At 49.7% G+C, this 25,757-nt stretch overlaps 1 protein-coding gene and 1 long non-coding RNA gene across 11 annotated transcripts in view; both read right to left on the reverse strand.

The window, feature by feature from the left end:
• Positions 1-384, reverse strand: part of CADM1 (cell adhesion molecule 1) — a 181,729-nt gene extending 181,345 nt beyond the window's left edge. For all 10 annotated transcript variants that reach the window (XM_080568007.1, XM_080568006.1, XM_080568012.1 and 7 more), the window contains exon 1: positions 207-384. In XM_080568007.1, coding sequence (XP_080424133.1) covers positions 207-321 — 115 coding nt within the window. In that variant the 5' untranslated portion in view covers positions 322-384. The remainder of the gene's footprint in view (positions 1-206) is intronic.
• A 4,580-nt stretch (positions 385-4,964) lies between these two features.
• Positions 4,965-25,757, reverse strand: part of LOC308182806 — a 68,476-nt gene continuing 47,683 nt past the window's right edge. Inside the window, exons 6-7 of the long non-coding RNA XR_013942095.1 lie at positions 8,388-8,557; positions 4,965-8,119 (exon numbers count right to left, since the gene is read on the reverse strand). This is a non-coding gene — a long non-coding RNA (uncharacterized lncRNA). The remainder of the gene's footprint in view (positions 8,120-8,387; positions 8,558-25,757) is intronic.

Below are 25,757 nucleotides of genomic sequence, written 5' to 3' on the forward strand. Positions count from 1 at the left end.
CGCCCAGCGGGGGCCCCCGCACGGCGCCGCTCCCCCCTCGCGGGACGGACGGACCGACCGACGGACGGACGGACCGACGGGGCGCCGGGCTCCCGCTGCCCCCCACCCGCCCCGCAGCCCCGCGGCGCCCCCCTGCGGGCGGTGCGGGCCGGGTCCAGCCCCGCGGTGGGAGGGCGGGGGGGGGGGGGGTCCGGTGCGCGCCCTACCTCTGGGGATGACGGCGGCGGCCGAGAGCAGCAGCAGCAGCGGCGGCAGCGGCAGGAGGCGGCCCGGGGGGGCGCGGCGGGGCGCGGGGCCGCGGGGCTGGGCGCGAGCCGCCATCGCCGGCACCTGCTCGGCTCTGCGCCCCGGCCGGCACCTAGCGACCGCGCGCGCCGCTAATGAGATGCGGCCGCGTCACGGCGCGGGGAGGGGCAGCGCCGCGGCCTCGCTCCTCCCCGACGGGGGGGGCAAAAGGAAGGGGGGGGGGGGGCGCGGCCCGGTGCCCCCCGGCGGCGGAAAAACGGGGTTGGTGGGGGGGAGAGGGCAGGGAGCCGCGGGGCCGGGGCGAGGGGCCGGGAAGGGCGAGCAGCGGCGGGGTTTGGGGAACGGGCGGCGCCGCTCGCGACACGCGTGGGGGTGCCGCGACGTGCGTGGGGATATCGCGACACGCGCGGGTGGGGCCGCGACACGCGCGGGAGCCCCGCTCCGCGGCCGCCCGCCCGCCCCCGCTCCCCGCTCTCCCCCCTCGCCGCCCCGCGTCCCGCACCCCACGCGTGTCACAGCCCCCCCGCCGTGTCGTCCCCCCCCCCCCCCCCCCCCCCCCACCGCCGCGTGTCGCCCACCCGCGCCCCCCCGGGGGCCGCCGCGGCCGGGGCCGGCAGCCGGGCCGCTGGAGGCGATGTTGAGCCTCCCAGCGGCCGCGGGAGAGGCGCGGCGCGGCCGGGCGAGCCCCGGCGGGGTCCGGCGGGGACGGACCGAGCCCGGCGGCAGCCCCGCTGCCCGGTACCCGCCGTCCGCCCACCCGGGGGCCGCGGTCCCGCGGCGCAGCCGGGCCTCGGCACCCCGCGGCGGGCGGCCGGGAGCCGGCGGCGGGCTCGGAGTGCCCGGGGAACGGGAGCCGGGCCCCAGGCTCCCCTCCTGAGCCACCGCGGGCCTGCACGGGCACTGCCGGGGGGGGGTGGGCGGAGGGGCCGTCGGACGATGCTGCCGTCGCTAAGTGGGTTATTCCGCGCTAACCTGAGCAGGTGAGTTCTCGGCCCAGCTTTATCAGCACGTCCCTGCCGAGCCCGCAGCTGAAACGGCTCGGGGCAAGCGCTGGGTCCCAGCGCAGGGCTCGGGGGAGCCCCCACCCGCAGCCTGCCCCCACCCCTGAGCCGTGCCCCGTGCCCTCCCGGGCTGCCACACGTCTTTGCCCTGGAGAGATGGCAAGCGCTCGCCCAGGGCCACGTACACGGAGTTTCAGGCTACCCTGCCCATCGCAACTGTGCAACTAAGCCGGATTTATCCTCCAGTTTAGAAGAAAGAGTTTGTCTTTGTCCACGACGCTAAATTCCCTTCCCTCCAGAAGGACTTTAGTGCTGGTAAACAGCTTGGGCTTGAGAGACTTTGCATAGAGGCTCCATTTGCCTCTGTGTCATCAGGCACCAGATTATCTTGTTTGTCTATTTTTAATTACGTGTTTTAGACCCTTTTGTACAATATTGTGCATTATGACCTACTGCTGCTCAAACATCAAATTGGGAGACAACCCATATTAAGTAAAAAGGTTTATAATAATTTAAGTATTCATAGGGTGCAGAACAATAAGTAGTAGGAAATACAATTTGCATAATAAATATCAATATCACAACAGCTAAAACAAACCATGACAAATTATCTGCTGCTAAATGACCGGGAGATTATAGAATGCAAATTGCAAATCCTGAACTCTAGGAAATGACTTCCGTAACCTGCGACGTCTCGTTCAGCAGACAAAAAGGGACTCGAGATGCACTAAAACTGGCTGTGTTCCTGCTGGAAACATCTTATTGCATTCCATTATGCATCAACTTTAATTTCAAGAGGAAAACGATTTCCTCTGTCCTGGAAGCTTAGCCTCAGATTATTTGTCACAGTGTGTTTAGCAGTTATGATATTGAAGCGTGAGCCCCATTGGCAGTGATTGAAAGCTGTATTAAATCAGCGAGGGCTCAACTTACAGGCAGCGAGAGACAGCAGCTCGCTAATATGGGAGTGGTAGCAGGAGCAAGGGAAGGGGAGAGGAGAGAAAGGTCCGATGAAGGTTGACCTGACCCACAAATATAGCTGATATAATTGTTGGCCTTACATGACAAGGTTGCTCCCGAAGTGACACATCCCACTGACAAGCAGCCACTCATTCTTGAGACTGGCTGTGACCTGTCTCTCATGGGAAGCAGCCAGGAGCCACAGAGCGATGGAAAAACCCGTCTGTTCCTGCTCCAGAAGCGAGGCTGAGCGCAGGCTACGGCCCTCTGGGTTGTGAAGGCCTGTCGGCATCCGTGCGGCACGTGGCACCAGGGAGAACCTGGGGGCCTGTGGTAGCGGGGTGCCAGGGGTAACATCCCCTGCTCTCTGCTGCTTCAGCTGCTTTAGGTTCCCCCATCGTATGGCTGAGCTGCTGTAGCACAGCCCCCAGTTACCCCCAGCAAGGTGCTTTGGTTTTCCCTCATTGCATGGCGTGGGGGAGCTGTGCATGTTGGTGTTGTGGGCTGAAATGCTGCAGCACCCCGTAACCAAAGCCCCTCTGAGGAACGGGAGCCTCAGAGGTACGCGTGTGGAGGATCACGTTTCAAGTCTCGTCTCTGCATGTTAGGGGTTACGAGCAGCAGGAATTTCGCACAGGAACCTTTCCTGTGCCACTTGTGGCAGTCCTTCAGATTCATCATTCCTGCCCCTCCCGCCCCCCAGCAATTTAGCACATCTCAAAGACCAGATGGTGTTTTTGCATTTTAAAACTGATAATCAATTGTTTGTTAATTCAGTTTTTAAGTCAAGAGCAGAAATAAACTTAAAAATGAGAATTGCAATCTGTGGCATACTTCTGGAGAAAGAGCCAAACCCCCTGTTTCAAACACACACAGAAGACAACAGGAGTAGAAAGAATGAGAAATGTTAGTTGTGCTTTACCTTCCTGTCACACGGGCTTTGGACCCAACGTTGGGCAATGTTTTGAGACACCTTGAATGAAACTTGGTAGCGTAAGCAAGCCCTGGCTCTTTGGATGAATAGAAGTCGCTGCCAACACATGAGGCTAGAGACGGAAGCAGCTCCAGTGCAGATCACTGGTAATGCCTCTGTGGCTGCTACTGGGGATGGGGTTGGAGAGTTCAACTTCACCTGGCTTCTGACTGATTTGAAGCAGCTGACGTTAACTACGTCCATTTCATAAGTAAATGCAGCAAACTGATGGTTTCCGTTCTTTACTTTCACAAAGACTGGTGAACCAAGATTACTCACTAGCCAAAATGGCTTTCTGTCTTGTCCTCCAGCATTGCCATTCGCTTACTGTATGAATCTAAGAAGGGGAAAAGATAACCTAAAAAAGCCCAAGTTTTCCGCTCTAGAAAATGAAGATAATGCACACCGCATTTAACTTTTGCAGGTACTGTGGGACTTTCCATTCTTACACAGCTCTTTGAGTCTCAGATTAAAGGTGCTATAGAGACTGAGAGACCAAAAAGATTTCTCTACAAATGGCAGTGTTTGTTCACTCCACATACTCTGTCAAGAGAAATAAAACAGTTGTCGATCTTGTGAAAAGCACCGGCTCTGAAATTTTCAAAGAACTGCATGGAATTTTAGCCACACAATTCACATTAAAGCTGGCATGGGGCTAAATCCTGTGTAACTCTTTGAAAATTTAGGAGTTTGTCAAAAGGAATCCAGAAAAGGATTAATCAAGTTATAGCATTTCAGATTTAGAAGCTCATCTGAAGGAACTGTTGCGTGCTTCCCCCAGCCGGCAGGGCTCCCCGCATCTCCATTTACCTGTCCCCAGAAGGAAGCACTGAGTTCAGCCTGCTTAAAGATCAGGTAAAAATGCAAAGCTTAATTTTCACTCTTCCACGTACTGTGACAAAGTTGTCATTTGCTACGCTCTCCCTATAGAAATCGAGTACTTTAGTTACAGTACAAATATCTCCCAATATATTTTATTTATCTGGCTCCCACTGTGATGAACAACAAATTTGTTCAAAATTTTAAAAGGTATAAAACAGATGCCAAAATACAAAGCAGAACTACTGCTGCCATCACTGCGGAGGAGAGGAGAACCTTGCGTCATCCCAGCCCGGCAGCGTGCGGGGCGCCGCACACAAGGACGTGTGCCCAGGGAGCAGCCAGGGTCTCCCCGGCAGGGCAGGGGGGAGCCTCAGTTGCTGGTGGGGACAATTTTAGGGGAAAACACCTGGTTTGGTCCTAATCAGTTACAGCCCGACACTGGAGAGCGGAATGCAGAGAAAGGTCGAGCAGGCTGCCCTGCCACGACGGTGTGCCCCAAGGGGCAGCTGCGCCCCGCACCGCCGGGCAGGTGACCCCCAGCCTCGCGGCACGCTGAAGGCGCACGTGCCATGCTGCCCCTCTGCAGACGGGAAAGCCAAGTTGCAGCAGTGCACTGACCTGCCGGGATGACACAACAGAGCACCAGCACAGAGCTTAAGGCAAAACGCGCCCCTCTAACAACGCGGCGTTTCAGGTAAAGGTTGTCGGAGCTCCCCGCTCCCGAGTGCTGAGGAACAGCTGCCACATTTCACTGCAGCATTCACAGCTTCTTGGTGGTAGCTAATACGGCACCAAACACAGCCTGCTGACAGTCTGGAGAGCCTTTCCTTATTGCAGGGAAGGAAACAGCAGCTCCACTTCAGCAAATATCTAAGCAGAGGCTCAACTTGCAGCATGTGCACCCTGCATGTTTCTGGGCAGTCACATACATGTCTAAGTATTTTGCTGGAGCGGCATTTACATGGAAAAGATAGTGCATTCCCAAGTGATTCAAAAACTACTGGTGCCAAACCAGTAAGTGAAAGCAACATTTATACAAGTGTATAAATACGTTGACTTTAATTCCCTTGCGACAAACACTGCAGGCGCACACAAAGACCAGTCCCACTTGCTGAGAGCAATAATGTAGTCTTTGTAAAGCGCATATGCTCAGCACCCACTGTAAATACGGTATTTTCATTTATAATTTACAAAATTTTCTTTAACACCTACTGGATATTTGCATTTGCTTTGTCTTTTTCCTGCATGTGGGGGGCCTGTTTTTAAATTTTCATTTTCGTTCGAGACCTAGAAGATTAAATTTAATTATTTTTTAAGCCACAAGTGTGACAATAAAACAAAAAAGTCTTTTGATTTTGGAGAAATCCTATTGAGGATCTGAAGGGCTGTCATCAGTGCAGCATCAGTCTTCATTATCTGATTCTTTTTTCAATTGGCAGAGCTTTACAGAGAACACCGCTCTTTCAACAAAATGATAAAGGGGTATTTGAAATAAACAGAGAGAGTCCCCAGCCAGTGAATACCTTAGATTGCTACGGACCGTGACTTAATGCTAACTCCTATGAACTTCTCCTTTTTTATCTTTTAATAAAAAAGCTGTACAGATGGGATTTTTTGCTTGGCTAAAACCTTTGTCAAAAAAGAAAACAAAAAAAAAACCCTGAGGAGCAACAGCCACTAAAAGTACAAAAGTTCTCTCCAAGCAAAAGCTCTTGCATGTATTTATTTGAGACTGTCCAAAAAAGCATTTTCGTGCCACCGATGGCTGATAACCAGATGCACTGCTGTCACCTCCCTAGCTCCTCTGCTATCCTGTGCACGGAGCAAACTAGAGCAACCAAGCCTGGATCTGCAGCATGCCCCCTCTCCCTTTCGGCTGCAGCTTGGCACCCTGAGACACTATCACTGAGGCAAGGGCTCACCGAGCCAAGTTACAAAGGGCAGGCGGTCTAGTTTCATGAATTTAAGATTGCTTCTACACACCGGAAAGAGCCTGGAAAGGTGCACCGTGGCTTTCATTAAAGGAATTTCCCTTCCACTCCAGACAATCTTGTCATTGATGCATACAGGCAGGAAATGAAACGGCAGCCCAGGACCGTGGGAGGCAACTGTTGTCGCGCTCTATTCTCGGTTCGGTGAGGGGAAAAGCAGCCCGGCGAGCCTTGGTCTGTGCTGCTCCCCTGCAAAGTATTTCAAGTTTCCGATGCGAAGCGGGGGAGAGATGCCTGCTTTAAGCTTCACACAAAAGCCGTTTGGAGCAAGCCAATGCCTGATGCCAAGCAAGACACGAGAGAGGCTTTGCACAGTGCGGTGGCAGGCGGAGGGTAGTTGCATTTCTAGCTCGAGATGTGTGTCAGCTATATTTATCAGCTAGGCAGCTGCCACATGAAACCCTGGAGCCCTACTGGGTGTTAAAACTTGGGAGGCAGCTCAGCTCCCCACTTCAACAAAGCACATGTTTGTACATCAGCGGCACGGAGCACAGGCTGGTGTGCATTTCCCCCCTCCCTGATCTCAGCAGCATTGTCAGAGACGCCCCCGAGTGCCAGCTTCTCCTTCCAGGAGGGTTCATTAAGCCTTGGCATAGCTTGTGCTCTTGTTCAGCCATTGCAGAGCAGGGCATAAAGGAAGTCCCTGAAGGAAAAATGGCCAGGAGCACACCACGGGGAAAACCGAGTGCAGATCAGAGGCAGAATGAAAAAAGATGAGAGCTTATCCCAGCTACGCAGGTGCCTGGCAGCATGTGAAGTGCGAAGTTCATGCTCGGCTGTGAGGCTGGGATCTGCACCACACCTTCATCAACATCTGCCGAGGCATACCTGGGTTCAGTGTTTACATACACATTCTCCTACAGATGTAATCTGGAACAAAAAATGTGCTGTAGAACAGCTAGCACAGCACTGTCACTGAAACAAACACCATGGACGTGGACCAAAAAATCACTCTGTGAACAGCACAGCACCTAGCAAAGCTCCTGCTCTCCACAGCTGCAGTACCTGGATGCTAACAACATAAGTACAAAACTTCATGTGAACTGAACGCCTTATTTCTGCCCGTCCATTAAGACAGGACTTTGTCTGGTCAACAGGATTATGTATTGGTACAAAGCAGCTATGCATCAGCCACTGTGACTATATTATTTAGTGCCTGATAAGATACATGCACAAAATACTGATCGGTTTTCTATCATCTCCAATAATTATAAGCAGAAAGGTTAAGCTCCCAAGTCTGATGAAGCAAGATGAAATATTTTCAGATGGTTTTAAAGAAACCAGCTTATTCCCTAGTGTAACGATAAAGCACAAAAAAAATCTAGCCAGTCTGGCTCCCCTGCCGGTCTAGCCTTTTTACTGTTGGATAATAAGGAATAAGCTATAATTTAGATTTTTTTTTTTAAACACACAGATCCAATTGAGAAAGAGGGACGAATCATTTTACAGTCTTGCGTCATCTTTTCTGCAGATGAGTCTAATGCACCCTCACCATAAAACTCAGGAACTGTGCCCTCCGCATGTTGTTGTGACAAATTTCAAATCAAGAGGGTGCTTGAATTGGATTTATTACAATTGGGAGACAAGAAATTGTAATCTTTATGAGCCAATGACACAGAGCCTTATAATAAGAGAATGAAGTATCATTTGAAATGTAAAGCAAATTAGATTACCAGGGTCAAATCCTTCTACAGAGACATCATGTCTTCAGAGTGTCTCTTGCGTTTGACATCCTCTTTTCAGGTTTCACATTAGCATTTAAGTGTTTTTTAAATATGCTTAATATTCTTATAGGAGAAAAGTGCCTGCAAAAGTCAAGACATGGAGATCATGGGGATGGGGGGAGAAAGAAAGCCATCAAAATAAGTGCCGAGGGAAGCTACAGGTCTGTCATAAAGAGAAGGCGTCAGAGCTAATGGAGTCCTGGCGGGCACTTCGCCTCATCCCCCGTGATGCTCACGTCCTCCATCCCCCGGGGGAGCTGCTGTCCCCACGCGAGGGACAGCTCGATCTGAGCGCCTGGCTGCTGGGAGGCACGGGCTGGGGCAGCTCCAGCAGCAGCCGGCTCCAGACAGACATCGCGATGTGGCAGGCTTTGGGGTTTTTTGTTACATGCATACATGCAGCTGGGGGAAAAAATAAAAAATAAAATAAAAAAAAAGCCCCTTTGATCACATCAAAAGCCGTATCTTCTCCGCAGCAAGATGACTCATGGGTGTTGTCTGCCCCACCCAAATACCCAAAAACCCAGCGTGGGCTCGTGTGACAAGGCGTCAGAACACGAGCCCATTGCGGCAATGCTGTCTAACCCTCGTGTTTTGGAAACATTCAAAAACATGCAGAGGCACAGTTTTGCAGAGCAGGAATTGCAGTTTCCTAAACTTAGAAGTTTACCTTTGAGGAGGTGACAAGCAGAGTACTACAGAAGCTGGAAACCAGATGCACCAGTAAGATCTTGCACTCCAACTGCATCGCTACCCGTAAGGGACTGCTCTCCCCTCTGGTATCTGGCTCGTACGACTGGGGTTTGTTGTTCCCTTCAGCATCTCATTTGCTGTGGACACCTAAAGATGCAAGAGGCAGCAAGTCCAAAACCTCAAAGCCAGCCTGAAATGATTAAAATGCTGTGGGTAAACACCTGAGCACACAATGCAAAACTTTGACTGTTCCTCTGATTTAAGAGACTTCATGTCTTAATCATCTGTCAACACCACATGTAACCAACCATGGTACAGAGGAAAGGGCTCCCAGAAGGGATACAAACATCACACATGAAAGGAAAAGTCTTACTCAGCCTAGAGGGAATTTCAAATTAGGTACAACATTACTTCAGCTTTCACTGTCAAGAATGGTTAGATTTTCATTGACTTATTTTGTAACAGTAGGGTTTTCCTTTGAAGAATCCACAAACATCTTCACCTTCAACTCACATTTACTAGCTCTTGCTCATTTTTTGTACTGCAATCGTACTTAAAAGCCACAGTCAGGGGCCAGGACCCCAACTGCAGCAGATGATGTACAACAAACAGGAGTTTACCACTTGCTCGCCCCCAAAAGAGCTTCCAATCACTAAATAAAACAAGAGGAGACAGGTGACTACAGATAATATGGCAAGACAAACCGCTGCCAGCCAGGGTGATCTGCAGCAGTCCCCAGACAGCCTGGCTGCTGTCGAGGTTTTGACAGCCCACGACTGACACGGTCAGAAGCATCCCCACCGCTGATCCACGCCATCTCGCTCCCCGACCGCACGCATCGGCTTGGGCAGGCTGAGGAGGAAAAGTCCCTGCTACCAACCCCTCAAACCAGGACGTGTGGAATGATTCAGAAGAGAGAGAGAGAGCATTTGCTTATGGACAGAAAGTAAGCAGGAAAAAAATCACCACCACCACCACCACAATAAAAAAACAGCTTCATCCAGGTGAAGTACAAACAGGAGTGTGTTAGCACTTAAAATTATCAAAAGGAACTCAAAGCTATTTTATTAAGAAAAATGCTTGGTCTGGCTGGGGAAGAAACTGGCTGGCTCATGCTTTGCAAGGGCAAACTGTGGCAGGTTGGTCTTCAAAAGGATTGTGGACTTTGGAAGAAATGATTGTTGTGCTTTCAAATCACCAGCTGGAATGCTGCAAACAACAACGTTTACAGGGCAGCCTCCATCTCTAAGTTACTGCCATTTTCTGAGCACCAGTAGGATGGATGAAATCCAGAAATCCCTAAGCCTGGACACCTGCTTCTCAACATCTTTACAATTCCATTTTTTAACTGCTTCAGTTACTAGTAGGCACATGCATAAGCTGTGTATGTTCTCACATATGCCCCCAGCAGATGTGTGTACACACACACACATATATACGCACACAGTATTACATATACACACACACAGTGCTTTAAGCATGCATCTTAGCCCAATAATTGCATTTTTTGTAAGCTTGTCCCAACTTGCCGATAGCTACAGAGCAAAACATAATTCGTTAACTCTACTCAGATATTGAAGAACAAAGCTGGAACTCCCATACAATTATGTTTTATCTCAGAGCAAGGTGAAATCATTAGATATTAGTGAGGTGCAGTGGCATAAAAATGATGTGTTAGCGGGGGTTCATTACATTGTATTTTCAGAGCCAGGAAGATCAATGCGTTCATGCATCATGAATTAGTCTCATGCCTTAGTCTTCCCTGCTCTGCGGAAACCCAACATGATCTATTGCCAGCCATACATCATTGTTTCAGCATTGCACATTAATGACAAAGCTACAGTTTCCACTTGTCAAGCTGACCAGCTGCATTTTTCTGCACAAGATGAAAAAATTCAAAGGAGGAGAAAGGGGGTCATTCCTGGGCCAGACTTTGCAGTAAATTTCAACCCTTCAAACCTCTTCTTTTTCTTTAGATCCATCACTTCTATAATCAGTGCGTAAACTTGCCCTCATTGCTTATATCCAGAGCTTGGAAGAGCTCAGGGAAATTAGAAGGATAAATCCATTAAGTGATTTTGATAAATCCCTTTCTGCCACTGCAGAACTTTGCCTTTCCAGGCACATCCCACTGCCTGGGACCCCCTCTGGGTTTGTGCCTGCAGCAGAAAAGGTTCCCATCACTAACTGGCAAAGACCCTTTTAGTCTCTCCCCTGACATGTCAATAAGAAAAAGCCATTTTCCAAAATACCTACCTACCTAAAAGCATCACCTTTGCCCCTCGATTATTCTCTTTCCACACGCTTGGGCCAGGAGATGCTGTCTCCTCCCTTCTGTTTTCCCCTTGCATCCTTTTTGCACTACTTAGCAGGGCAAAATTCAATTTTTCCCTCCTGACTCCAGAAATTTAGTTACAAGTTTGAGTCTTCCCTTTCCCCTCTCAACCACTCAAATGTCTACCACTACATATTGTAATTAATTATGGGAGACACAAGTGAATGAGATAGCAGTTGTTAGGCTTCTCCTGTCTACTGCACTCGAACTGTTCCCAAGATGGTAGCATTAGAGCATCCTGTGTCTTTCATACGCATTTACCACCCACAGAGCAACTCCGAGATGCTATTATCCCCATTTTCCAGGCAGGGCAGCGAGCTAGAGATTAATTTATCCAGTCCCACACAGAAGGTAAGACAATATAACAAATTGAATCTGGGTCTCAGTCACTGAAACTTTCCCTTCTTGTGACCATCCACCCCTGTTCCCCTCAACTTGTTCCATTTGTTCCCTGTGCAAGGACCGTAACCTCTGACGAAGACCAGTTTGTTATTTGATGCAACTTTGTCCACCTTTCTGAACACCAGCCACGATGCTCAGGGAGAAAGGAGATCACCTACGCCCCGAAATAAGAGGCTCTTCCTGGGATTTAACCACTATGGAGGGAACAGGCTAACCCTTCAGCATGGCTCTAGCTGAAAATTTACCGTTTGATCTTCTGCTAGCCTTCTTAAAATTGCAGCTACGTGTGCTCTACAAATACTAAAAGCTGAGGGAGAACCGCCCAGGGTTCTCTCCTTGCCTGCTGTCCCCAGCCCCTTGCCCCCGAGAGGCACGGGGCAGCTGTCCCTCTGCCCCTGACCTCTGCCAGCTTCCAGCTGCTCAGCCAGCACCGTGCTGCCGGGTGCATTCAGGGTGATTTTTTTTTTTTCTATGAGACATTGATTAGCAGTGTTTGAAACATGACAATGTGCCAATACTTTCCTTGTTATATGACAGATTACTGCATGGATGCAGGGCTAATGCTGCTCTTTCTCCTTATTTTTCACTAATGCTCACAAAACAGCTGACAGTTGGCTGAGCTCTTTAGGGCAAATCGTTTCTTTCCTGGCCTCGGCTGCTTCCAAGGTAATGATCCAACTGTGGTTGTGGGGTGAAGCCCCCTTCAGGCTACATTTCAGTTTGTAGGGACTCAACGTGCCTGCGCCTGGAGCACCTGCGCCATCAGCACCAGCCCCTGGGAGGCATGCCCGGCTGGGCGCACACATCCTGCGCACCGGGCGGTGGGGAGACGCTTGCCTCTCCACCAAACCCACGGGGTGGGAGGTGTGCCGGGTCCCCGCGGAGCTGCTTGCCACCAGGTCCCACACCACTCGATCTCTCGATGCTCAGCGTTAGGCAGGCACACACAGGGCACAAACCAATGCATGTATCCATTCCGGAGGACTGCGGATAGGCCACAGGGATTTAAACAATGTCACCCCTGGTCTGTTGGGCAACCACAGGTCTCTGACAGGGGTTTGGCCACCCCCCCCTCGCCGCCAGGAGGGAACCAATGGTCCATCCAAGCCCTCTGCACGCTCCCATTCCTCCCCACAGCCCCAGCTCCTGCAGGCGTTCGCCACCGGCCGCAGGAGCCGAGCGGAGGCTCCAGTGTCCGCGCAGCCCGGCCCCAGCCGCCTGCCCAGCGGCCGCCCTCGCCTGGGCTATTGACAGCGAATGGAGCCTTTCAGTGGCTCTTTGTTAGTTTTAAACAATGGCTGTGGCCAGTTCTATTTTCGCTTCCTCTACCCCGCTTTTCCCTTCTGTACAGGGCTGGGGCTTTTTTTTTTTTTTCCTCTCCCCAAATCAATGGGCTCAGAGTGTGTCGTACTCAAAGTGACCTTTCAAATACCAGCCAGAGACAGGTCACCACAAATTGTGCTCTCCACCCCCGCAGAACATGAAAGGCTTTTCATTTCTGTCTGAAGGGCTGGGGAAGAGCGCGGCTGTGTTTCGAGGACATCCACTTTGAGCCTCGTCCTGGCATTAGCAATAAATGGTGGCTTCCTGCCCTGAGAGGCAGAGCTGCCCTGATATGACTGTCAGCATTATCTGCTGCATCCGGATTTTTGGCCACCCTATTTTTGTGCTTTGAACAGCAGCCACAAGACAAAACTGAAATACTGACATCTGAAAGCCAACAGGACTGCATATGAAAACCCAGACAAGCCTGACTTTTGAGAGCAGGGTGTCTCTGCATGGGGTAGGCAAACATCCCACTGAACGTGGTTGTTGGGAAAGGCATCTTTGGAAGTGTAGGAGCCCATAATCAGGTAGGCATTTGGTGTGCAACAGAAACCAGAAATGCTGCTTTCTTCCCCACCAGTAAATAACTCACAAGCACCACTAAATTCCTGCGTCTGTTACGACTGTTTTGGAGCATCATACCACACGTTACACAAGCACAACTTTTAACACTGTATGCCCTCTGTTTCCAGGGCAAGGAAGAAGCAAGGAAAAGTCATTCTCCCAGACCCGACAGAACTTAAAACAGAAGCAATTTTTAGTTAACGCTTCCTGGGTGAGACCAGGCCCAGCGTTCTGGCTTAGGCCAAGGAGCAGGACCCACGCTGCTGAAGAGTGGCAGCACAGCGGCGGCGGGTGAACGGCGGGTGAACGGCAGCAAGGAGGGGAGCACACATGCAGGGCTCCACGTTCAGGCGGGACCCCAAAGCATTCATTCTTGATAAAAATGAAGATTTCATTATGGACGAAGGCAGAAGCCTGCAGTGCAAATAAGAGCTGATTTCCTCCGGCAGAAGCGCAGTAAGTGCGAGGTGTACTTCAGAGGACGGGGTCGGGACACAGGGTAAAGGTTTGCTCCGCAGGGTTAAGCGCTGTGTTTATACAGCTGGCCGAGGAGAACAAAGCCGGCAGCACGGCCGCTTGCACCCCAGCAAGCAGGAGGAGCCGTGCTGGATGCGCCGCGCGCTCCTGGGGAAGTGCCCACAAATCGCTTCTGTTTCTTCAGGCCTCGTCACCAGTGAGCTTCATCCTTTCCAAACGCAAAGAGGGAGTCTGCACGACACTAATGGTGCTCTAAAATGTCCTCTAGTGGGGCATCATAGACTGCCCATACTAAATGAATTCAACTGCGATTAAGTTCTTTAACAAACATTCAAATACCCCTTTTCCTAGGATGCAGAAAGAAATATTTCAAAGAGCACTGCTTACCATTAGTGTTGTGCTGACTTCTGCTTTCCACACTGTCTGTACCGAAGGGTCAGATAACTATTGCTACTGCAATTTTGCAGTGGCAGAGGCAGGCACGTGAAACAAGGTCTGGGAGTTGATGCTGGGAGTGTGAGCGGTGATGCTTCACACTTCCATGCTGCCTTTTCCCACCCTTCTGCACCTCATCCTCCCCACGGCCCCCAGCAGCCCTGTGGGATCTTTGATCGCCATTTACCAACAGGACATCTGGAAACTGACACTGCTGCCACGCAGAAACAATAATATTTTTATATTATTGTTTTTATAGCTTCAAAAACCAAACACACAAATGGGTACATAACTACTTAACAACACCTCAGTCCTCTTCTGGAGTCTAAGTGTTACATTGGGTCAGCTCACAGTGCTCTCAAACTAATGCACAGACCAGAAAAGAAATACAAACTGTCCAATGGCAGAAGTTTAGAAATATATCGATGCAGCCATTGGTTCTCCATAGTAAGCATACTGCTCTTATTCCAGAGAAAGAAAGCCATCTTCCATTCTGCCTGGGGTGATTTTTTTCTATTTTGCCCCCAAAAGATATTCAGTCTAGCATTTTTAGCAGCATTTAAGGATTTTCTTGCTTTCTCGTACGCAGAGCTTAAATGAGTAGCTTGCTAATTATTTATTTGATCATTTAGGCTTATAATATCTACAAACAGGTTTCAATTTTCTCAGATTTTCTCATTATTGGGAATTATTCAGAAAGTCACTATGTCACTACAAAGAAATCAATGGCTTTGATCATATTCCTTTGCAACTGTTCAATGTTTACTACTTAAGCTGTATTAAATTACAAGTGGCTTCAAAGGTCAGGGTCTTATCTTGGCTTATTTGCTGGGAGAATTGAGGAATCACACATTTAAACCCAAGACTTGTCTGACTTGTTAGCAGCCAGCTACCGAAAGCAAACACGTTAAAGACAGCGCAGGGGAAGGAAGGTCTGTGCTCGGCAGGATGGCCAGCCTGCAAGGACATTCCCAGATCACAGCACCGACGGTGCAGGGCGATGAGCAGGGGATGGGCGGCGAATGCTCACCACGCACCCTGAGAGCCCTGCTCCGGCCCCGCGGCTCACAGCGAGCAGCCAGGCCCAGCAACAGAGCCCCAGGTTCTCTGGCAGAACAAAAGGAACCGTACCATGGCTACGAGTAAGCCATTTCAAGAAATCTGGCCTGTTCCAGTCTGTCTTGAAGCCACTGCTTATTTTTAACAGCTTCTCCCCCACCTTTGCCTTGCTCCTTATCTGCTGGGCCAGCAGGACACCTCTCCCAAGACAACACACTTCACTGGCCTATGGCATTGGGCATGAAATACCTATTTTTTGGATCCAGCCACAGCTGAAACATACTCACGCTTCTGCACTCACGCCCTGGGGCCACTCGGTCCGTAAATCAAACGGGAGATGAAAAATCCCCAAGGACAGGCTCCGAAGCAGCATCTCACAGCAGTGCTGCTAGCCAGCAGAGCCTGCTCTGGACATTTTTCCTACTCCAAAGCCTCTGGGAACACAGGCTGTAGCACAAGGTACTACAGCACTCTATAAATATTTAAAAGAACAAAAACCAGTCTTCATTTTGGCAGAGACCTGGCTCTCATTGCAACGCAACCCCATCCTCTCCTTTTGCTGGGCTGGGATTCCGGCCACCCTGCATATTTTGAATTAATGTGGGTGGCTTGCCTGCCTCCCTCGCAGTGCTTAGCCTCAGGAGTGAGTCATCGCAGGCCACCGAGCAGGGATGAACTTCTACCTTTGTTTTCCAGTACACCTCTCCAGCTTTTGTATTTGATTTTGCTTCCATTGCTGCATGTGATGCTTTTGTGGACAGAAGTGCACAGGCTTTGCTTGCCATGAGAGATCCTTCACAGCACTGATTTTGACTGAATGTTGGAGGAAACAAATTCTTTTTTCTTGGGCATTGTGTTAAAAATACCTTCACCTCCACAAGGAGAAACTGCCTATCCCTGGCTGGTGTCTCTCTTTTAGACCCTTAGTGCTGGTAGTTAAAAGGAACAAAAGTGTAAGTATAAATTGAAGGGACACTGCTGCAAGTGAGCTAAATATAAGTGCCCCAGGAGCAGCATTTCCCAGTTCAGGAGTTGTTTGCTGCTAGCTTTCTCCTCCCCCTCTAACAAAAGATCTCTTTCAAAAGCCTCTTAAAAAGTTCCAATGAACACTTACAGCATATGGTCAAAGGGGACAAGATGAGGACTGTGACATACAATTTCTTTTCTCCTAAGTGCCTAAAAAAAGATACATTTTACTGACCGCATTTATGAATGCTGCTACACAGTCTTAATGAGGCTTAATGTAGGACGGACAGCCCGAAAATCACATTGAGCCAACAAATGAGAGACATGATTAGCAAACTCTAAATTTGAAGGATTTTAAGCACTTTTGACCAGGCATTTTATTTCAGCACAAGATGTATCCAAGAGATCTATTATGCTTGTCAGCCAAAGCCAGGGCTGCAGAGGAAGAGTTAAGTGATGCCCAGTGACACTTGCTGTAATCAGATTTTCACATTGTTTGAATAGATACAGTTTCTGAGCTCTCCAGCTGTCCTGCCTCATAAGCAAACAGATCTTCCTAATGCAGGCGGGCTGCAGCTTTAACTTAATATTCAGCCAGGCACGGGAGCGCAGCCTCAGCCCGAGCGGAGCAGGGAGCACCCCAGGGGCACGGCTCACACTTAATGGGAACCAGGTCCTCGGAGCTGCTCCCCCCCCGCCCTGCTCCCCCAGCTCTGGGCCGTCACTCGCCATCGATTTCTGTAGGGATGGTGCAAAAAGCTGTAGTTCAAAGTCAGTAGATGCTCTCCCTAATGCAGCCAAGAGCTTTCACTACCAGACAGAAAAAAGATGCATTGGTTCGTAAGTGGTAAGGGCAGCCGTAGCCTTCCCAGAGCGCCTGTCTCAGAGGGATCTGCTTCCCAGCCACTTTTCTGAAGTCAACAATTTGTAAAAAGGTTCAGTCTAAAATCCATAAGTCCTTTGCTCATACGCAGGTTAGTGATTTCTCCTTCCTCTCTCCCAGACAAAGAGCTCACTGGAAAATAGTATTTACTAAACACGCACATTTGTTACCCAACATGTTCATATCTCCAGGAAAGCTCAGTGGCACAAAGCAAACCCAGGACTATTAAGTGAAAAATTCATGAACGCTGTGTGGAAGCAAAGACTATTCCAAGAAGAAAGAAGATCCTGGCTTTGCTGTGAAAACAGTGGTCAGAGAAACAGGGACAGAGAAGCAGAGGCAGCGTTAAGGGTAAGGAGGAGGCGATGTTTTCCAGCAGCTCAGCAGGCAGCTGAGAACCAGGACTGCCGGACTGCGGATCGAAGCCATCACTGAGTCACCGAGCAGGCACCTTTGTTTCATTTAAGCGGCTAAAAGGGAACAATAAGCAGCACTCGTGCCTGCAGGGATGTTCGGCAGTTGCCAAGGGCCCCGGGTGAGAGGCACTACAGAAGCACAGGAGTGCAGCTCTGAGAAAATACAATATTTACAGATGATGTCAGGATGGGGGCATACAATGAGAATCCACGAGGAGCTGGCAATACATCCCTGCTGTTGATGCAATAAAGTACATAAGCCCTTATTTTTCTTAATTATTCCTGATATTTCACCTGTCATGTTGTCAGCTTCCTCAGAGAGCAACGATAAATAGTGCTTCTCATCTCACATCCTTAGGGAAAGCTTGCTATTTATTCCTGCGATGGGCAAGACATCATGACTAATTAGGAAAAATGGTAGCCCCCTTGCACCCAAGCAGGAGAAGTGTGTCATCAGTCTCCTTTCTCAGGGAGACTGTCGGTTTTTCTCCATGGACATTCAACAGCTGCTCCAAAGGCATTTGTTAACGGCAGCTTGGGAGTGGGAAGGGATGGAGAAAGGGTTCCTCGCTCCCCTGGGAGCTCCAAGTCCCAAGTCTTAAATAAGGGAGACGGTGATCCTGAAACCATAGCATAACTTGGTTTTCTGTTAGATAAGCGGTTGCGCTATCAGATGTCCTGCCCAAGGAACAAGCTGTTTTAAAGAGGGGCATCCCTCCATCCCCAGTTCCGAGTCCCTTGCAGAGGAAGGAAAATCACCCCCAGTCCTCCTGCCATAACCCCCAGACCGGAGCACTTTTTAAGCAGTGGTACAATTTGCTCCTCCTCTTCCCCTGCCACCACACACACTCTGATCATAACAAAGTAATTGAGATCAGTGCTGGAGAGGACAACCCATTTGGGAACAGCAAATACTTCAGATTAAAAGTAAGCAAAATTAATTTAGAAGTTGCTATGACCACAGAAGAGAACAACAGTTGCTATAACTCTTAGATCTATGCTAAGCAGCAAATGGGAAGGCAACTGTCTTCCCCTCCCTTCTTCCCCCTATCCAAAACCAGATGTGGATTCAAATTCACACAAATGACTCATTCATAGAGGGGCCAAATCCTGCTACAGATGAACGACCAGGGCTCGTCCAGCCCTGCATCACTGTGGCTGGGGAGAGTAGGGAGAAGGGTGTCCTCGCTCCTCAAATCACCGCGACAGCGCCGGCTTGTTGCAAAGCAGTGGGGTGTTGTTGAAGTCTGTTCCTACTGACAGGCAATAAGGGCTGGGCAGAGCTGGAAGTCTTTATGTTGGGAAAACTAATGAGGACAAAACTCCTATTGTCACTGTCATGTCAGAGAGCATTGCCTAGGATTTTTGCAATCTATTGCACACTGTCATGTTGGGTGAAAGTTATTTGTTTGCAAATTCTACCTCTGGGCACCAGCCCGTTCTAAATAAGCTGTCAGACTTAACCAAGGCAGCTAACAAAATAAAAGAGGTGTGTGGGGGGGTAAACTCCTAATAAATTGATGCAAAACAAAAAAAAAAAATCTCAGTTGGCAAATCTCATAACTCGAAGACTAAAACCACACACACACAGAGGCAAGCAACGCAGCCACCCTCCTCGCTTCGGGCTCGTCACTGGCAGATGAGCAAGCCAGGAGCAGCACTCGAGCCCCGCGCACGAGCTGGTGCACAAGCAACACTTGATTAACTGGGAGAGTGCCAGCCACTGTTACAGGGGCGAAACAGGGTGTAGCAAGCCTCCTGCGTCAGTGACTCATTTATCCAGGATTTATCTTGGATAACGTGCCAAGGCTGCCAGCTTTGCCTGTATTCCCACCCGTTCTGCTCTGGGCTCGTGGCCATGGAGCGCGCTGCTACCGAACAGCACGGGGACGAGCGGCTTCTCCCTGCAGCCCCAGGAGCGACGCTGGGCCGGGAGGGAGGGGACGTGGACAAGAAAGCACTGGAAAGCAGGAGAGAAAGCGGTGTAGCAATCTCATTTCATCACCAGCGTTGTCCTTCCAAAAGGAAGTGGAATTGTGCTGCTGCCGCTCCCCTTTACCAGCCAGAGAGCTGCTCGCTTCGCACGGGAACTGCCGTGACCAGCGATTGTATCCACAGGTCCTGGGAGCGTGGGTTAAGGACTGACATAACCCGGCTGTGATTCCGTCACATTTGTGCCGAGAGGAGCTGAGGGAGCACGCACGTCGCTGCGCTGGGGAGGACGTGTGCTATCTGCTGGAGCGCAGGGTGGAGGAAGAGAGCAACGCACCCGCCGCACAACTGAGCGCCGGGTGGGATGCTGATAATCTGATTCTTGATACTGTCCTTGTCCATTTACAAGCCGCAGACAGATTTGCACATGGGGTCCCCCACATTAGACATTTGGCAGTCGGCTGAGGAGCAGCTCTGTTACATGGCAACAGTCAGCAGCTTTCGGCCGACCGACCCCCCCTTACAGCCAGGCTCTGCAGGCACCCGGGCACCCATCCAGACAGACCAACGCAGGAGCCTCATTCCTTCCAACCTTCAGCGAATGTCATCACACGTCCTCCCCCTTTTTTCTCACCACGATTTTAGGCTCAGCGCTGCTTCCCATATGCCACCAACGTTCCCCATTCATAAAACTCCGCACCGAAGTCACAGCTCTGTAGACACAAAGTTTACAGAAAGAGACAGGCATCAAGCTCTGTCTGCCAAATATTTGCCAGAATCCGTGAATCCTCCAAGACCAGAGAGAAAAAACTGAAACAGCCTCCTCAGAACTGAAGTCTGGGCAAAAGGCAGGAAGATGTCCTCTCTGGATCTGTCACACTGCCACCTTAAAAGCAAGCTGGGACAACAGATGTATGGGCCTCATTGCAGGATCAGATCACTCACTGCCTTCCATTTCTCAGGGTCAGAATGGCAATTTGTCATGTTCGGCACCACGCATCCGACCTACGCACAGAGCGCAGTGCAAACAAAGCTCCCGGAGGCAGCAGAAGGCAAAGAAACAGTTTCTCCCTTAGGAGGGGGAAAGAGGGGAGAAAAAAAAAATCAGAAAGACCTGACCATCCAGCATCCACAGGCACTTCTCAGCTCAGCAGAGGCTGAAACAATTCCTGCTTGCAGATACAGTTTCTTACAGGAGCCCAGTAAATTAAATTAAAGCTATTTACTCTGTATTTACAGGCTTACAAATAAATCTCAGAAAGCATTTTACTGAAAGAGGCGGGGGAGGAGGACAGGAAAAAAGCATTTTCTGGGCCAAATATAATAAACAAGGCCACAAACCTCCTCATGATTACTTATTAGCTAAGGGAAAAGGGAGCTGAGAGTTGGTATGGTTGGAATAATGCTACACAGAGTGGAGGAGCACAGCATTTCTTTCTCATTTGCAGGTAACAAGAAAGAAAAAAGCAAAATGTTCTTTTTATGTAAGGGAAGAGCTCTCCTGAGCCCACATCTTCAGCCTGTATTTGCACTGCTACCTTCATTTTAACTGAGTGCTATGGGTCAATGGGAACCCTTTCAAGTTATAACTGCCTGATCCGCCCAGCCTATAATGGGAAGCCGGTGGGGTTTGTTTGATTTTTTTATTATTATTATTATTTTATTTTTGTTTAAGTGGCTGATTGAGTTCTTTTTGTTTTGTCTGGTGTGTGTTGCACAGTGTAGCAAGGTGCATTAGTCAGGAAAATCAATGGTGGTTTCGAACATGAAATTCGCAGGTGAGCCTGCGGGCTGAGGTGGGAGGCACAAAGGTCTCTGGGGCAGGGATGGGGACGAGGAACCAGCAGGGCAGAGCCACCTGCAGGGTCCCGGCTGCCCTGACACGAGGTGATGCCCAGCACGGTGTTAGTGGGAGCAGGACGGAGCCTGGGGTGCCAGGGGGACCAACTGCCCTAGCCGCTCTGTCTAAACCCAGACGTTTGAGTCCTGAGCAAGCCTTATATCTTGGAGGTGTGAGTTTAACGTGCAAACACATCGTGCGTTATTCCAGTCCTGGTGTCTGTTAGAGGCTTTGAGCTGCTCCTGGTCGTGCCCCAAAAGCCCTGCTCCACAAGTCCAGGGCTGAGGTTTGCACTCTTTTACCCTCCTTTTAATACACGGAGAAGACAAAGGACTGAAGCTTTTTTAAAATGCAAATATCAAGACTCACCATGCTTGCAGTTTCACTGCAATATGATTTTTCTTTCCAGACACAGACTGACATTGATGTTTACCAGACAAGCAGCAGCAAGCCCATGCAAGCGTCGGACTGAGACACGTGCTGCACTGCCAATCTCTCCCATCAAGGGGCACAAAGACCAAACCCGCAGCACCAGCCTGCAGCCAGGACACTAGTGCACATACTCAGGGCATGACGCAATGAAATTTAAGCCGTGCATCTAAACTTAAAGCTTGTAAATGATTAGCCCTCCTCTAACGAACCTCTGCTTTGCTGGTGAGGCATTAACCAACAAATGTACGGCCTTCGCTGACTCCAGGCAGCTCCTTACTCCTGCATTACTGTGTCTCCCAGGAAATCAGAGATTAAAAGCTATTTTAAAGCTACTGTTCACAGACTTCACCTAAAGTACATGGCAGCAGATGACCCCATGGTGACCGAGCAAGCTGTTATCTGAGACTTGCTTACAAATACAGTATTTTCCTCTTTTTCTGAGGCTTACTCCGGTGTCAGAGCTGTACTGGGGCCCATCCTGCCTGAATCCACGTGCCAACCTGCCAGCCCAGCAGCATTAACCCTGCCTGCCACCTCAAACTCCTTCTGGTGCAATTCTGACCAGGGGAACCTATTCTTCCTCTCTTTCCTCGATCAAACCTTCACATATTTCACATCAAACCTGCACATATTTCACAACACACTGTGAAACACCTGGCCAGCTGTCTGTGCACAGGACATCAGAACAACGCCCGTCCACACTGCGCAGCTGCTTCATGCGAGAAGAAATTCTGCCAAGAAATTCTCGCGGCTCTGCTGTGAGCCGTGTCCCAAAAACCTTAGCCCTCTCTCTCCTTCAATTCTGGTAGGAGTGTGAACTCAGCTAAATCGATCGATTCCAAGCTTTCAGTACCAGGCTGCTCACCATGCCCTGTTTTCCTTTGAACATTTTTCCCCCCTGAAAAAGAAGTCAGGCTAATCTATAAAAATATTTTGGATGCAGTTTTGCAGCCCCGGATTTCTGCTTTTGTCTTGTCCTCTCCGATTGACACAGGTGTCTACGAATAGTTCACATTTGATACCGGTATCATTAATAAAGACGTAGCAGGCACTGCTTGGTGCTTCACTGCATGCACAGCGAGATGTCGCCTCTTTAAACCTACACCTCCTTTGTTGCAGAGCACCGAGGCTCTCCGTGTGGGTTGTGCAGGGAGCTCTCATCTGGCTGGGGATGTTTGTTAATCAGGCTGGTGTCTGCAGTGAGGTAGTGATCCGTTTTGGTGATAATTAGGCTCCAGTAGCTATGTCTTCAGGCAACTGTGGTGCAGCTGAACTCTTGTTGCTGCAGCTGCTGTCACCGGGCAGGGGTCTGAAGCACAAACCCACAAAGCGGGCACGTGCGGACAGTGCCAAGGAGGAAACCTGCACATCTGCACTCGGAGCCAGAATTGGTTCACCAGCAAGAGTCTGAAGGGAACGGTGATGAGGATCAGCACAATGTTTCTCCCTCTGCATAAAGCAGCAGCTCTAGAAGTGCAGGGCTGGCTGCGGGGCTGCTCAGCCGTCCCCCAAAGGTAGCCGGGAAGCAGAGGGAGCAGACCGAGGGCTCCCCATCCTACAGCATTATGTCCGTCAGTAGAAAACACTTGGCACCCACGCATTCCCTGGATGAGCTCAGCACATTCAGTAGCACTAAAGAGCTTGTTAAGCAGTCCCCAGGTTTTATGCTGACTTCTCCTACGGCTACTCCAGATGGAGGCCGAGTTGGCACCTGCGCTAAAAATGCAGCATCACTCTTGGCTTCTAACTCCATCAACCACCATCAGCTCGTGTGCTTGTCACAGACCCCTCTGTGAGTCAGGCAGCCCGTACGGGCTCAGAGACAGCACAGACACATGGCACAAAGCTGGTGAGCAGCCGCCGGACTGCTCCTGCCCCGCCACTGCTCCAGCTCCAAGCTTGTGCCTGGGCATTGCCTCCCAGCTGAGCTCTTGAAACCGATTCTTATTTATTCATTCCCTGTTAGAGGGTAAATAATATGCTGCCACAGCATTCCCTACACGTGCATAAGGGCTGATTGTTTATCACACTTGCTAGCATTTAGGTTCATTTCCTCTGCAAGGAGGAAAGGCGGTGACCCTAAGCGCTTGTACCCTGGGGTGAAGGCATGAGACCCAGGCACCATCACAAAGGGATTTCCAGCAGAGACATCTCAAGTAGGAACATGCAGAGAGGAGAAATTAACATTTCTACAGGAGAGACAGCTATGGGGCTAGAGATCTCCCCCAGATTTTCAGATGCGAGGCTCTTTCCGCACGCGGTGCATGCATAATGCGGTGTGTGGGATTCAAAGGCCCCGCTGCACAAGGTGTTGCACAGAAGAGGCTGATGAAGAGGTTGTAATCCAAGCTTAAGGACAAACAGCTGGTGATTAAACAACAGATGGGAAGGAGGGAAAAGGGGACAGATTTCTTTCCCCTTCCTGTCTCCCCTTCTCCCCTTCCCTGTTTTTTTTTTTATTTACCTTTTAATATATTCCATTTCAGAGGCAGAATGCAGAAGAGAAGGGAGCCCTCCCCCTCCCCCAGACAAACACTTGAAAGAAAAGAAAGGTTTAATTTGCACAGATGTTAGGGAATGGAGCATTTCCAACAAAATGTTATAGCCTTTTGGGAAAACATTTACTTAAAACTCTTCCTACCTCTTCCCCAAATCTCTGAGAAAGGTCAGAGATCCCCAAATCTGTGACAATTCTCCCAGGCAGAGGTAAGATCTGTCCCAGCAAATACATTTTGCCCCAAGGAGCCCAGCTCTTTCAGCCCTCAGACCTCATCGTTGAAGAGATTTTAGCTTCCAAAAGAGCACAGAAGGCTTTCCTCATTTTCAAATCTGCTCATCTGTAGTAAACATCAGCACTGCAGTAAGAAAAAGGGCTCAAACTCTGCAAGAGGTAAGAATCCTTAAAATGAATGTCAGGTACCACTCCTCTCCCTGCACCCCTGCTGGGTGGGAGGGAGGGAGGCTTTTCTCTTTTCGGTTTCACAAGAAAGGAGGAGAGTAAAGTCAGCAGTAATTTTAGTTATGTCCCCCCCTCCCCCCTTTTTTTTAAAAAAAAAAAAAAAAAACAAGACCAAAAAAAACCAGGAGACCTCCTGTGCAAATGAACACTATAATAAAGTATGCAAGACAGGCTTCCCTTTGGAAATGGGAGATTAAAGTACAAGCATCACATGAACACATGCAGAAAGCAAGGCTGCTGCTTCTTCCCCAATTATTGTGCACTCTCTGCTCTATTTTGTTGACCTCGCACATTTCAATCAGGTTTCAGCACACTCTGCCTTCACCTGCTATGAATCAAAACCTGGAGGGCTCAGATCTCACTGCAAAGAAACTCTTTGATAAGCTTGTTATGGATGCTAGACAGCTCTGGTTTGGTAGGGTGCTTTTGCAGAACACCATTGCAAATTTATGTCGTCACCCCCAAAAGTTGCAGGATTTACTTGGCAGCATGTGTGAAGGTAAGGGAGCTGAAACTCTGCCTAATTTGCTTCAGCAACAAAAGACTGGAGATGAGAGCACTTCCCACCAGCAACTGGACCAATGAGAATAGTTGCTTAAGCCTGATCTAAAAATCAAAACATGGAGAAAATGGGGCACTCTGGGGAAGGTTAAAGCCAGAAACATATGGAATTTCTACCACATTTGGGTTGTCAAGCAGCCAAGGATCTCTTTTGCTGCTGCTTACTCTTAAAGGCTTTAAAGAAACATTCATCCATATGTAGGGCATTTAACAACACGGCATGGAGCGTGCCTCGAACGCTGGATTAGGAGCTGAGCAGGCTGGCACCCAGGCCCTGCGTTCTGGATGCGTTTGCCTGAACGCAACCGAAGCAGTCAGGTCCCGAACACAGACAGCTCCCGTCCCAAGGCCATTTGCACCACCAGAGTAAGGGCTGCCAGCCCGCACGCGGAGCACTGAGATTCACTTGTCCTCCCAGCTCAAGCACTGGTCGATTTGCTAGCCCACGCAGCAGTTCACTTTACCATCATCCACTACTAATGCCCCACTTTCCAGTAAAACATCAAATATTCAATATATTGAATTGTGTATACGCATGTTGTCAATTTGCATAACAGGAATCAGTTACTGGAGGCAAATAAGCATTCCACAGGTCTTGAGGGTTTTTGGTTTTGTTTTTACTTTTTTAGTTGCTAGCAACTTAATTCTCCTATTTAGCCAGCTTTTCACAGCCAACTCTCCTGCTCCGCTGAGTAGCAAAGGGAGGGAGATAGAGGCAGCATCCTGATACCCTCCCAAAGCTCATCCACCTCGTGCACGC

This window comes from Anser brachyrhynchus, assembly GCF_964034855.1.
Source record: "Anser brachyrhynchus genome assembly, chromosome: 25".
Taxonomy (NCBI): Eukaryota; Metazoa; Chordata; class Aves; order Anseriformes; family Anatidae; genus Anser; species Anser brachyrhynchus.